This window comes from Manis pentadactyla, chromosome 12 (assembly GCF_030020395.1).
Source record: "Manis pentadactyla isolate mManPen7 chromosome 12, mManPen7.hap1, whole genome shotgun sequence".
In the NCBI taxonomy this organism is placed as follows: Eukaryota; Metazoa; Chordata; class Mammalia; order Pholidota; family Manidae; genus Manis; species Manis pentadactyla.
The window spans coordinates 58,698,402-58,713,002 of record NC_080030.1 but is presented as its reverse complement, the minus strand read 5'-3'; the positions used below and the strand labels follow the sequence as shown (position 1 = coordinate 58,713,002).

At 36.7% G+C, this 14,601-nt stretch overlaps 1 protein-coding gene across 1 annotated transcript in view; it reads left to right on the top strand.

The window, feature by feature from the left end:
• The first annotated feature begins 371 nt into the window (after window positions 1-371).
• Window positions 372-14,601, top strand: part of ENPP3 (ectonucleotide pyrophosphatase/phosphodiesterase 3) — a 71,638-nt gene continuing 57,408 nt past the window's right edge. Inside the window, exons 1-5 of the mRNA XM_036903779.2 lie at window positions 372-497; window positions 3,771-3,846; window positions 8,800-8,922; window positions 10,632-10,757; window positions 13,464-13,524. Of these exons, the coding sequence (XP_036759674.2) occupies window positions 444-497; window positions 3,771-3,846; window positions 8,800-8,922; window positions 10,632-10,757; window positions 13,464-13,524 (440 nt within the window). The 5' untranslated portion in view covers window positions 372-443. The remainder of the gene's footprint in view (window positions 498-3,770; window positions 3,847-8,799; window positions 8,923-10,631; window positions 10,758-13,463; window positions 13,525-14,601) is intronic.

The window sequence follows — 14,601 nt, the reverse complement described above, 5'->3', positions numbered from 1 at the left end:
CTTAGGATTACTTGCCCTGCCTGAAGATAGGGTGGTTTACTGTCTGATTACTATAAAATATGTTAGGAATCTTGCATCTCAATTCCCTGGTTTTTAAAATGGAATTTTAGCCTTAAGATGCAGTCCCTCCTATTCTTACTCTACTATTTCTTTTGCAGCATTTTTAGGAAAATTAATCATGATGCTTATTCCATGTCCCTGCCCTATCTCAGTATTTAGTATTTGTTTACAATGTACTAGAAATGGACTTTCATCTCTCCACACTATTGTTAACACATTCTTTTTCTTCTGTCTTGACTGTCCAATCACAAAAGAGCTGTGATCTTATCAAACATTTAAAAGTTGGTCTAGCCATGTAACTCATAGTTTCTCTTTGCTGGACTAGAAGAAGGAAGGAATACTACTGTCTTCTGGTAAAACAGGTTTATACAGCTTACAAAACAATGGAAGAAGCTGTTATGAAGAACTCCATTAAGAAATATAAAATAATCTGTATTGTAAGTAGAGTTCTTAATTTCTAGCTTTGTGACAAATGTTAAGTGTACAACCACCCATTTATATTTGTTGCTACTTAAACGAAAAGTTTAAAGTAATTGTGTTCAGTTTTATCACTTCTGATGACTATAATGCAAAATTAATAATTAATATTTTTAATCACATTAAACAAGTAAGAAATTTGGTAACAACAAATTAATGTTTAATTGATCTAAAAAGTCTGGATCTGTGGCAGAACATTTTGCAACATTGATTTTAGCATGATTATAATTACCTCCGAAGTCACCTTTTTATTGCAGGACTATTTTAAGATCAGAGAGTGAGAAATTAAAGTCACTGAACCTTACATTCTTTGTTGGACTATTAATTTTATCCTATTTTACTACACTCCTGGAGATAATCTCTTTCATTTCTTTTCACTTTCTTGTTCTTTTGTATACTAGGAATTTCCTGTACTAAAAAAAAAAATACAGTTTCCTTGCTTGTATTGCTCTCTTCTCCCTTTACCGCCATACTTGGGGAAGGCAGGGCTCTTTTCACATCCTTGGATTTCTTAGCACAGAACCATTTCTTGTTCTCTAGCCTTGTTTTTGCTGTATTGAACCTACCTGCTTGAAAGTCAGTGCTTCTCCCCTGTCCTTTTGTTGAGTCTCCATAACAACAGTACATGGAGATTTATGAGTATTTTCTCATTTTGAATTATTCTCCCTTGTTTCCACGATGGGACTGAAATTTCCATTTTTATGACTTTGCTTCTTATCTGCATTCTTGGCTGATTAATTTTTCTTCTTAGTGCATGTGGCATGGGGCTGTACTGCCAAATCCTGTCTAAAGTATTTTCTTTAGGCAATTTCATCATCTTTAATGATTTTAAGAGTCATAATCTCAACTAGGAATTTCAAGGAAGCCACTCTGACCTCTTGCTGGATTTTTGTCACATAATTTCAAATGCCTGCTTGCTGGTTCCTCCACTGAGTAACTCAAGTCAAAGCCACTTGCATAATTTTCTCACACCTACCCTGCTGTGGTTTCTTTCTAAATTCCCTTCTTTAGTTAATGTCACCACCATTCTCCCTGACACCCAAACATTGTTTTTGTTTTTGTTCTTAATGGAAGTAGAGTTGATATACAATATTGTTTACAGGTGTACAACGTACTGATTTGACAATGATCGACAAAATGGTTATCTCAAAAAGTGTGGTTACTATCTGTCACCATACAAAGATAGTCAATATTGTTGACTGTATTCCCTATGCTGTACTGAATTTGTGTTTTAATAGCATCATCCTTTTTTTTTGTACCAAACATTGTTTTGAAGAGTAAATGGAACAATGTGTATAAGCATTGAGTCCAGTGATTATGAGAAAGTAAATCTTCAAAGTAGTCTATTTATTTATTATCTTTCTGGGAACTTTGGAGCTCTCTTTTAGCTCTTATCTCACTTCTTATATTTATCCTATAATATAAATTCAGGAAATTGTAAACCCCACGGGAGCAAAACGTATGCATCATTTATTTCCCTTTTTTTGTAGCCTTCCATAGGTTTATTAGTATATATAATAGGAGCTCAATATTTTAAAATCATAGTTTCAAAGGTACCTGAATGATTCCAAATTTTTTAAAACGTCTCAATTCGGCACCTGCTATGTTGCACTCTTTGTTTGGACAAGCTAAAGCCAAGTGCTGGGTTCTCTGTTTATTGGAGTCCAAAGTGAACTCCTCCCCACTTTGTAGACAGCATAAGCTAGTTTACGTACATGTACACCTCATTATCAAGAAGCTTATTCAGAATTATATATTTCCAGTAAATGATTTTAAGATTAAAAATGAACCCTCTTAGTCATAAGGAGCTTACAGAATAATACAGAAAGCAAGCCATAAACATATGGAACAAGTACAAAGCCATGAAGAAACAGACAGTAAATTTTAACACTAAGAAGTTTTAAAGCATGCTAAGGACACCTAGACATTGCTTACTTTTCCCGAAGTTTGAATGGCAAAAGGACCAAAAATAAGTTATAAACCTAAATAAACCAGTTGGTAAATCTATGATACATGAAGTTTACCATAAGGAAATTTCCCAGTATTTTCTTGCTTGGTACTATTCCTAGTCGTGGTCACCTGTGGCTTTTGAGCATAATAATAAGGGATGAAATGCTAATAATGTTATTTAATAACTGTTTATGTTCCCTCTTCCCTCTCCTCTTCACTGAATGAATGTTTGCTGGAAGGCCACTGACCCTTGGGCTAACTGAGATTTCATATTTTGTCATAGTATTTTGTTAGATGTATAACTGCTTTCAGAGCATTATAACAAAAATGCCCCATCATTGAATTAATTTCTATTGTAAAAGTTAGATATGTTAATTTTCCAGTTGTTTTTCAGAATGAAAACAAACAAAAAGTCAATAGTTTATGTAGGTCTTCAGTATCTAAGCAGGTTTTGATGTTATTTTTTTCTTTCATGACAGTGATTTTTTAAAAACCTATAACAAAGTTTATTGATATAGTAGAATATTTTCCTAGGTAGTTTGTGTGTCTCTTGTATTTGTATTTTATGGCAATACACATTATTCAAGCTGTATCACCCAGTATGCTTATCATTGGACTTAAAGAGTGGGAGCAAAGGTTGGTGGGAAGAATTCTCTTTATATCACCATTTAATTATAGTCATGGCATAAAGTCCATTACCCTGAAGAACTTTGTCAGCAGTAGTGATAATGAATGACATAGATTATCTCTGGTCACATAGCTTCTAAGTTATTTGTTTGAGCTGTAGCTCAAAACAGGTCATTCGCCAATTAGTTATTTGGACATTATATTTTTACATATATTAAATATTCTCATTACCCTCCATAGGATAGTATTGGGGGTGAGAGAACCTGCTCCCTAGGAATCAGGTGGTTAATGATTTCACAGTTCTGGGATGCTTTGAGATAAATGATATCCTAACAGGTATCTAGTTAAGAAAGAAAAGGGGCAAAGGGAAATGGTCTCCATGATTTACTTCATACTTAACTCAATTTAGGGTTAAGATAACCAGTTTAATGGGCTTGAATTTGGACATCTGTAATAAGTGGTATTTGAAAATTCTTCCCAAACCTTTCTCATTTTCAGGCATTAAATAAAATGATGTACCTCTGTCATGGTTGGATCTGATATCATGCATACCTAGCATGCTGTGTGCCCTTAATGTTGTCTGAGGGAGCACAGTCACGTGTTTCTTTGTAATTTTTAAACAATTGTGAAGGTCACTTTTCCTTTTTTTGTGATAGGTTCTTCTCGCTTTGTTGGTGATTGTGTCCCTTGGATTGGGCCTGGGGCTTGGACTCAGGAAGCCCAAGGAGCAAGGTATACCCCTCAGCTTTTTCCCAGAACATTCTCTTATTTCTTCTCTCTCCTCCCCTTCATGAGCTAAATTTGTACTCCCCCCTCCTGAGCCCCTTATTCCAAGTGGAGCACTTTCCTACTGGACTTCTGTTCTTACCCCACTTATCAGGAGCCACATTTGTGGTTAGTCATTTCTGGACTTTATTCTTTTGCTCTCATTCCCCTGCACCTTTGAGATTCATATCATTCCAGTGGTTTCCTCTCATTTATGTTCACCTTCATAGAAGACTTTGATAACTGGATCAGACTCCTTCTGTCCCAGCTCCTGCTCTAATCATTCTATCTGATCATCAATTTGGCCTTGAAAGCCTTTCTCTTTTGCTGCTCCCTCCCAGGGATCTCCTGCCACCACTTCTGCACTTTGATCTCACATCCCTGAAATCTCACTATTTCTTGGTTAGACAGTACCACATTCTTGAAATGTAGTACAGAGTAAAAGCTTTGTATGTCTTTCCCTATAAGAAGCAAAGAAAAAAAATAAGAGATACATGCCCCCCAAGTATCAAAACACTTCACATCTCTTTTGCCAGATCCCATTAGTCTGAACAGTAAATAAACTATTTCCAAGTGACTATATAAAAAACACTTCCTATAACCTTATTATGTATTATTTTGGTGCTCTTATTAAGGAGAAACATGAGGTCAAATGTTAGATCATTTATTTCCCTTTTTACCCACTCCAGTGGCGAAAGTCTTACCGGTACTACATTAGGGAGATTTTTGGTGAGGTTAAGGGAGACAATTTTCCAGTTATGTTTTCACTTAAGAATTACAAATGCTCAGTGCCCCGAGTGTAACGGGGACATGGTAGGACTGATAAGGTAGGTATTACCTGAACATTCTTGTCTTTCCTCAGTCACTTGGCTGTTGTGTTTCTGAAGCACAGTGCAGTCCTAGACCTAACAAATGTTGGGGGGCCATTTTCTCTAGTAGTGTTCTGATGTTAGTGTGCACAGGTGGGCATCATTCCTTGGTTATTTTATCCCTCAAATCACATCAATTAATTGGTTACTTTAGTACACCCACTGCTGGTTTCACAGTTGTTGTTTCTGATCTCTTCCTTTTATCTCAGTCTATCAGCCCTTAGGTGGATTCACTCCCTTCTCCTTACCACCCAGCACACTGGCATTTAACTCCAGTCCCTCTTTTGCCAGCATCCTTAACATCTTCATCTGCCTCTATTTCCTAGTCCCCAGCCCTGGATCACTTTGACCATCCTCTGCTCCAATTAACTCACCTTTCATAGGCAATGTATTTTTTTTTCTGGTGTGAAATTTTAAACAAGCTATAATAATTTGAGTTTTGTATTCTTACAAATGTATTGTTTTATGTGCACATACTTTTTACTCATTCTTCAACCCCTCAACATAGACTATGTGCTAGGTACTATTCTAATTATTAAGGATACAGTGGTGAAGGAAACAAACAGAAATCCCTCAACCAGCTTACATTTTAGCATGGGAGAAGGACAATAAAAATATAAATAAGCAAAATATATATAATATGATAGGGAAAGTGCTAAGGAGCAAGTAAAATTGGAAAGGGAGAGATATAAAATACTGAGCAGGGTTGAGCAGAGTGGGTGTGTGCAACAACTTTTGTAAAGAAAGTGAGGGTGAAACAGGGGTATTTTGGGGAAGAACATGCCAAGCAAGAAGAAATAGCAAATGCGAAAGCCTAAGGCAGGTGCTTGTCTGACAAGATTCTATAATCTTATTATGTATTATTTGTATGTAACCTCACCAAAAATCTCCCTAATGCAGTACCGGTAAGACTTTCACCACTGGAGTGGGTAAAAAGGGAAATAAATGATCTAACATTTGACCTCATGTTTCTCCTTAATAAGAGCACCAAAATAATACATAATAAGATTATAGAATCTTGTCAGACAAGCACCTGCCTTAGGCTATTTAAAGTTCTATTTAAAGAGTACCAAGGAATTCAGGAGGCAGAACTGAGAGGACTAGAGGGAGGATAGTCATAAAATGAAATCAGCTAAAGGGAAGCCAGATCAGAGATGTGTTGGGAAGTCAAAGAATGGTCTGGCTTTTACCTGGATTGGAGATTCTGAGTGGAGGAATGACATACTGTTTTTTGCTTTTCAGCATGACCACTCAGTCTGCTGTGTTATGAATAAATGGTGGAGTGCAGCCAAGAGAAGCAGAGAAATAAATTAGGAAATTATTATTATAATAATCTAGACAGGCTTTATGTCTTGAACCATGGTGGGAGCATTGCAACTGGTGAGAATTATTTGGATTCTGTATCGCTTTTGATGTGGTAGATAGATTTTATTGATAGATTGGATAAAGAGTAAGAAAGAGAGGAGTCAAGAATGACCTCAGATTTTTTGGCATGAACATGAGGAAATACGGAATTTCTATAACTAAGATGAGGAACACTGTAGGAGGATCTGGTTTTGGGAGGAAATCAGGAGCTCATTTTTGGACATGTTAAATTTGAAATATCTACTAGATGTCCAAGTAGAAAAGTCAAGAAGGTAGTTGAGTATATGAGGTGGGCTTTAGAGAGGAAGTTCTGGGTAGACATACAATGTGGTAATTATTAGAATCATGTGAGATTTAAAACAATGTGACTAGGTGACACTAACCTTAAAGGATTAGGAAGCTGAAGGGGGAAAAGAAATCACAGAAGACTAAGGAGTGACCAGGAATGTGGGAGGAAAGCTAAGTGTTGTGTCCTGGAAGCCAAATACCTAAATGAATAGGTAAACGTCTTTTATGTAAATGGTATGTAAACTTCTTTTTTTACTTTATCATGAAACAGTTTTTAAGATTCATCTAAACTGTTATGCATGCATCTTCTTATGTGTTTATCTATTGACTACGTAATGCTCTTTGGCAAGTAACCAGTATGCCATTTGACCTATGCCCTCTGAGTGCTGAATACCAGGTTGACTTTAGTTCCTTAACACCACATAAATCCTGTAGGGTCTCTTATGGTCATATATGAGGTTTAAATTTTTAACTTGCATAAATATTCCCAGACTGCTATTGAGAATGGCTGCCACAACCTACCCACCTTTACCATGCATCTTCACCAACCCGTGGCGTTAACTGACTCTCATTTTTGACACTGTAAAGTTGGGTGTAGATTGATACCTTTTATTTTATTTTATTTTATTTTCTCTGTCCTCCTGCTCCAATCTGTGTTAGTTACTCTCTTGTTTTGTTTGGTGTATGGTTGGTGTTTCCCCAGCCTCTCCATTGTGTTGGACCTCATATTTTTTGGATCTCTTTTTTAATTTTCCTTCATTTTGCTAAAGAACATTTTTCAGCAACTTCCAAAAATAGGATTCATGAGGTACATGATTGGAATTCATACCTATCTAAAAACATCGTCATCCTAACCTAACATATGATAGTTTGTGTGGGTAAAATTGCGATATTTCCAGAAGATCTCAGCTGGCTTTAGTATATATGCATATCAACAGGTACTCAAGGGTGGAGAGAGTATGGCTTTAGTGCATTTGCATCATTCCTCAAGAGTGGAGAGAAGTTCTGTCTCCATATCAGTGGGTAATTACCTAGACAACAGGGCTTATCTGTACCAGAGAGGTGAGGGGAGCACTGGTTGTGGTGCTGCTGGAGCAGGAGAGAGAGAAGGGCCCGGCCTGCAGTTTGTAAGCAATAAATGGATTTTAAGCTTCATTTCTCCCTTTGGCCGATTTTGGTTTTTAAGAGGTATTTTGCCCCAGGATTTCCTTTCCCTGGACTTACAGTTTGGTTAGGTATTGAATTCTAAGATGAAAATATTTTCTCAAGAAATCTGAAGATACTGTTTTCCTGTCTTTCAGTTCCAGTGTTGCTTTCAAGAACTTCGATACCATTCTGACTAGTGAACCTGTAGAGTTTGGTTCTAATCTTTCTCTGGAAACTTGAAAGAGCTCTCTCTCTCTTTTGATCCTTTGGTGTGAGTTTTAGGAAATTTGGGGGGCAAATTTGAAGAAAAAAATTTATGCTTTACACTTATAGGAAATTTTATAGTATGATTTCTTTAATAATTTCATCTCCATTTTTTTTTCTTTTCACTTTTAGGTACAACTGCCCTGTTTTAAGGTCATCTAAATAGTAGCCTTCATTACAGCTGCAAAATCCCTTTGCCACACAAGGCGACATATTCACAGCCTTGGGGATCAGGACATGGATTTTTGGAACCATAATTATGCCTACCACACCCCTCTATTCAAAGTTTTATTACTGCTCTCATTTGTATTTCCAAGACCACACTGAATGTTATTTCTCATTTTTTAAATTATAACTTTCTTATTTCGTGGATTCAATTTCTTCTTTTCTGAGGATCTCAATATTAGTCGTGTGTGTGTGTGTGTGTGTGTAACTCTTCTTCTCCCTGCATTGTTTCTTTTCCACCAAGTTTTTCTTTTTTTCTTGTTTGTGTTGGTCTTTGTCTTTCACGTCGGATGTTATCCTGCTATCCTCAAACATATGGTAACCACCTGTTCCCATGTAAGAGTAAGACTTGTTTGTCTTCCCTCATCATAACTATCCTTTGTGTCTGCTGTTTCTGTGAGGAAAAGCCACTCCTCCTAAATTCTTCCAGATTATGAGCCTTCTATTATGGAGTGGGACATGGGATGGATAGTCACTGCTCCATATCCACACTTTCAACTAATTCCACAATATTTAGCCTCTGCTTGTGTCTCCTACCCTCACCTAATGGTGCTCAGTGTCTCTGAGTCTTGGATCTCTGGAGTCCTAGGGAAAAAATACTCATTACTTATCACTTTGCACTGATGAATCATACAGCACAATATAAATAATCTATTTGTCTGTCCTACTCTGTGCTAAGCACTTCTTCTGTGCTTATGCCATCTAGCAATGAGGTACCGGATAACAGCTAAGCATTGGTTTCCTTATTTCCTTCACTCTACAGGCAGCTGCAGGAAGAAATGCTTTGATTCTTCATATAGCGGACTAGAGGGCTGCTGGTGTGATGTGGGATGCAAAGACCGAGGTGACTGCTGCTGGGATTTTGAAGACACCTGTGTGGAACCAAGTATGTATTCAGAAAATAAGTTTATTAAAATGTTAGTTGTCCTCTCATTGATGTATGTCCAGATGCCCACCCCTATACCTTGTGTATTAGTTTGCTATGGTTGCCACAGACACTACCACAAAATGGACAGCTTAATTAAACAACAAAATTCACTTTCTCAGCTCTGGAGGCTAGAAATCCAAGATCTAGATGTCTGCAGAGTTGGTTTCTTCTGAGGGCTATGAGGGAGAAGCTGTTCTATGCCTCTCTCCTAGCTTCTAGTGAGTTGCTGGCAATCATTGGCACTCTTCTTTCATCTCACATTGCATTCTCCCTGTATCTTCACAGTCTTCCCTCTGTATGTGTCTGTGTCCAAATTTCCCCCTTTTTATAAAAATACTGGTCACACTGGATTAGGGCCCATCCTAATCTCATTTTACCTTGATTATCTGCAAAGATCCTTTTCTACGCAAGGTTGCATTCACCGTTATGGGGGTTAGGACTTCAATATTTGGGGCTGGGGGGAGGGTGCAATTCAACCCCTACCACCTTATATACAGGATTGACTGTTACACTCTCCCACTTTACAGTGCTAAGTGCAGAGTCCATGCTTTATGTAATTGAGGTTCTAATGGAGTTTAATTAATTTGGTTTAATTTATTTAAGCTTCAGTGGAGTTTTACTATGGCTTATGTTAATCATCTAATTTTGCTTCATTTATAGTGGTTCTCAAATTTCAGGGTGCCTAAGACTTACTTGGAAAGCTAGTGATTCTTGGTGACACTGGTGCCAATACTCCACAGAACACAACTTGAGAAATACCATTTTCTAGGTGGAAGAGATCATTTTCAATGTTTAAATTTTAAGAAATCAGGGAAGGTTGGGGGACCTAGTGGTTTGAACATTGAAGAACAGAACATAGAGCTCCTTATATTATCATCTGTGAAAAGGGCCAGATGGAGCAGATAACCTAGTATAGATAAGATTGCTTTTATTTAATCCCCAAAAATCTTTTCTTTCTAAGTAAATAATAAATAATGGGGAATGAAGAACTCCATGTCCAATGGAAGCACACAGTCACCTATTCAACATACTGTTTAAGCACAGGGCTGATGTTGATGTTAGCCACTGCTTCTTAGCAGGTGGCACATGGAAGCAGCCTCAGTCCAGCCTGAGGATTTATTTACACCCATCTTAACGCTAAGTACAAGGCCTGGGAGCACCCGAGGTGTGGTGGGGAGCTGCTCTCTCTTCCCCTTCGGACACTATCAGCTGGGAAGTACGCTGGCCTGCCTACATTCTTACAGACCTGACTGTGCTCCTGTTACTTCTGTTGTCACTGCCTCTTCATTGCTGCTTGTCCTTAGCAAAGGCTGTGCAAAGCTGCACTTGGGCGGCAACAATCACTCGGTGTTAGTGGTTCTTCACCATCAGTAGCCCTTGCCCCTGGGCAGGGATAGGACCAGTGTTCAGAGTGTCTCTAAACTCAGAGGTGTACCTGCTAGGGAGACCAGAGCTGTAGCTTATAAAGCTGCATTTCTCTCTGCTATCCATGCCAAATGAAGAAAAATGGTGGATTACTCCTTTTTTGTATTATGTGTTTCATTTATTAATGTAGATAAACCAAGAATTGAACTGTGCAAGAATACAGAGAGAAATGCACACAAGTTAAATTTTTGGTATTGGATACTTGAAACAAATGCTGAGAATGGAAATGTGTAATTTTACAGCTCGAATATGGACATGCAATAAATTTCGTTGTGGGGAGTCCAGACTAGAAGCCAGCCTTTGTTCTTGTTCAGATGACTGTTTGCAGAGGAAAGACTGCTGTACTGACTATAGGAGTGTTTGTCAAGGTAAGCAGGGGATATTGACTCTTTGGCCCCTGTGAATTCAGTGACCTAGAGCTGGCCTAGGCTGCAAAAATCCAAGTAAGTTAAAGAATCTCTAGCTAGTCCATATGGAAGAAAGACCATATGTGTTCATGGTTTGTCCACTATAGAGGAAAGGAGTTCATAGCATAGATAGTATAGAAAAGAAGAGAAAGTTTAAAGTTCCATATTAATTTGATATTTTTTTCAGCCCAAAGACTATCTTAGACATACTTGTCGTTTGAGACATTGGATGGTTAAAGTTAAAACATCATGAAAGAGGTTATCTGGCCCAAATATCAGTTAGTTAAACCAGAGTTACTACTGAAACAACTGTGACCTGAGTGGTTAAATTATTGGTTAAGAGCCTTCAGGTTGTAAATGCAGAGCTGACGAGAATCCACGTTATGAACTCCTGACTGTATCTGCTTGCCACTTTATGAGTGATGTAGATTTTTTTAAATCACCAGTTCTTCTGAACATCTGATGATAGTTATAAAAAATATACGCACACACATAGCAACGGAATTGCTTCAAGCTATCAACACCTCTTTCACACTCAAAATAAAGCTAACTTCCACATTTATTATTTTGAGACCAAGAAAAGACATTATATTGAATTCTTATTTACTTTAAATAAGAGGAAAGGGTTATAGTGGAAACATTATTAACTGTAATCCCTTAGTAGAAAATAGGTTTTGCACTAATAGAGGAATCTGTTTTTATACAGAATATAATGGAAAATCAGCTAAAAAAGGGCAATCAGGAAGGAAAATAAAATTCTGAAATGGTAGCTCTGTTTTTAAAAAGTAATTTCTTGGCATTTAATAGTGAATATTGTATTATTAAAAACCCCTTTAAATTCACAGATAAATGTGGTTTCTTGTTTGCTTATTTCTCATAAGTTTACTGACCATATTGACTCTGACCCATATATTCTGCCTTCTACCCTAATTGTATACCTCTTAACTCTTTAATCTCAAGACTGATCTTCAGGTCATATGGTAAGCTTTCCCGCTGAATTTATTGCACAATATTGCTTGAATTTAACAGACACAGAAGTAATAGCTGTGAACAGTGTTGAATTTTATCATTATCGCTAAATCAGTTACTTTATTGGAGTTAATTTAATCATGTCAGTTTATTTTTTAAATAAATGTATTTCTCTTCAACTACACCTTATACTTAAAGACATTAAATAATTTTTTGCCAAAAATTCTGTTTTCAGACAGTAGTTTGAGGGGATTTGGATAATTTTTGTGCAGGAGACCAGCTAGTTACTTTTATATTTTGTTTAGAATTTTTAAAACTTTATGATAATTTTCTAACACATACAAAGGAAATAATAGTATGATGTCTTCCTTATGTCCATCATAGCCAGTCTTGACTCATACTGGCAAAGTATAATTTTCAAAATGATATAAACATCACTCTTGTGTAATGTGAAGTGAACATGTCAAATATTTATTAACTCATTAATGAGATTAACAACTGCAATTTTAAGCTGGCTCAAAGAGAATGTAAGACATGGAACATATGTAGGAGAGAAAGAATGTTGGAATAAAACCATTAAACTTTTGGTGGGACAGAAATAATTTGCATTTCTAAAGGACAACTTATTTGCTAACAGTTTTCTACCAATTAATTGCTACCTTTACTGAGTTATAAAATGGTAAATGGTAAAGAATAAGCTAGATAAAGTTATATACTCCTGCATCACTAGATAATCCACAAGTGGGTTTTTTAGATAATTCCCAGCATGACATTAAAATGAATTTAGTGATCAGTCCTACTTTTGCTCATTTTTAAGTTTTAATTTCTTTCTTTTTATTAAAAAATATACTCTTTATTCCCCTAAACACCTCTCCCCAAATTTTAGACTATTTTGAAGCAAATTCTACAGTTAATATCATTCATCCATAAATATTTTTGGCATGTATCTAAAAAGATAAATAATTAACAAAATTACAATACCATTAATTATCTAAAAATATGATCAATGATTATTTATTGTCAAATATCCAATCACTATTCTAATTTTTCTGTTTCATAACATTTTTTAAAGGATTGTTTGAGGTAGAATCCAAATAGATTCCATACACTGCAAGTGGTTGATATATTTCAAGACCTTTAAAAGTTGGTTCTCCCTTCCTTTTTTTTTCTCTTGCAATTTACATGCCGAAGAAGAAATGGAGTCATGTATCCTGTGGAGTTTTCCAGTACAGGTTTAACTGACTTATGCCGTTTGTCATCTCCTGTATTTACTGAAAACTGGTTGTTAGAATCAGAGGAACATTGAGATTCAGATATAATTTATCTATTAATTTATTCTACAAGTACACTGCACAGATGGTGTTTTTTCTTCCATCAAGAGGCATGTCTTGTCTATTTGTCTCTTTTCCTGGAATTGCTGGAATATCTTATAAACAGAAATATAAACATCCATGAAGTAAAGAATTTTTTAGTTAAGATCATAAAAATTTGTTCAGTTTGGTGTAGATTACTGATCTTGTAAATAACAGAGGCATTGACCTTGCAAGCACACAAAATAGCACTTAACATATTCTGGAAGAATTTGGTCACTGGAGTAGCATAAATTAAGTGTTTGAAAAAATCACGTCCCTTGAACATTTGTCTCTCTTTTCTAGCTGTGGTGCAACAGTCTAAAGATTTTGATCTTATGCTTTTCAGGAGAAACCCCATGGGTGGAAGAAGTGTGTGGCGCAGCCCAGCAGTCTCAGTGTCCAGAAGGGTGAGAATAATATGGGGATTTTTATCTTTCTGTAACACATGGCACATGAAATGTAGTTGAGAGGCAAGGATGAATTTCCTTCACCTTATTTACATTTAAAAAAGATTTGTGCAAGAGACCAGCTAGTTACTTTTATATTTTGTTTAGAATTTTTAAAACTTTATGATAAATTTCTAACACATACAAAGGAAATAATAGTATGATGTCTTCCCTATGTCCATCATAGCCAGTCTTGTCTCATACTGACAAAGATTTCCTTATGACTTCAAACTCAAACAGACTTTTGTTTGCTTTATTGTTTTACAAAGCCCTTTTATATTAATGTAGGATATTCATGTCTTACAACAATGACTTGAAAATATCTGTTGAAGTATTAAGTACTAACATTCCCAAGGTTCTATGGTCAGGGATAGAATTTAGATTTAAATTACTCCAGCCAGAACTCTTTTTCTGTAACATCCTAGCACCTTAGGGGAAGAGATTTGTCCCTGGAAGGCCTCACAGTGAAAGGCAGACCCTGAAGGATGGATGAGGAGGACTTTGTCAGGTGGGCGTGGGTGATGAACCTGTGGGTGATGCCCCCCAGCCCACGCCTCCCATGCACCTGCTCCACACATTTACAAGGACTTCTGGACTGAGCCCAGCCCTGGAAACATGTCCCACATCACCTCCTAGTCAGGATGGATTTTCTCTCCAGTTGCCCCCTCTGCCCTCACCTCCTGCACAAGTGGTGGGAGGAAGATGATGAGGTAGAAGAAGGAGAGAAGAACACCCAACTATAGGAAGAATTGGTAGAGGCCTATTTAAAGAGCATTATTTCATTAAAAAAAAATGTGTGTGGATAGCGTGTCTGTTTCTGAAATATAACTCATACATATTGAAATGTTCACACTTATTTGTACACTATAATGAGATTTGGAAATTCAGAAACCTGTGAAACCCACAGGTAGAAAATATTTCCAGGTTATAGAATACTTCCATCCCTCATGTTATGATTTCTAAAATCACAGATTCTTGTTTTAGAGTTTCGTGTCAATGGAATCACACCGAACATTCTCTTGTGTCTGTTCTTTGTCT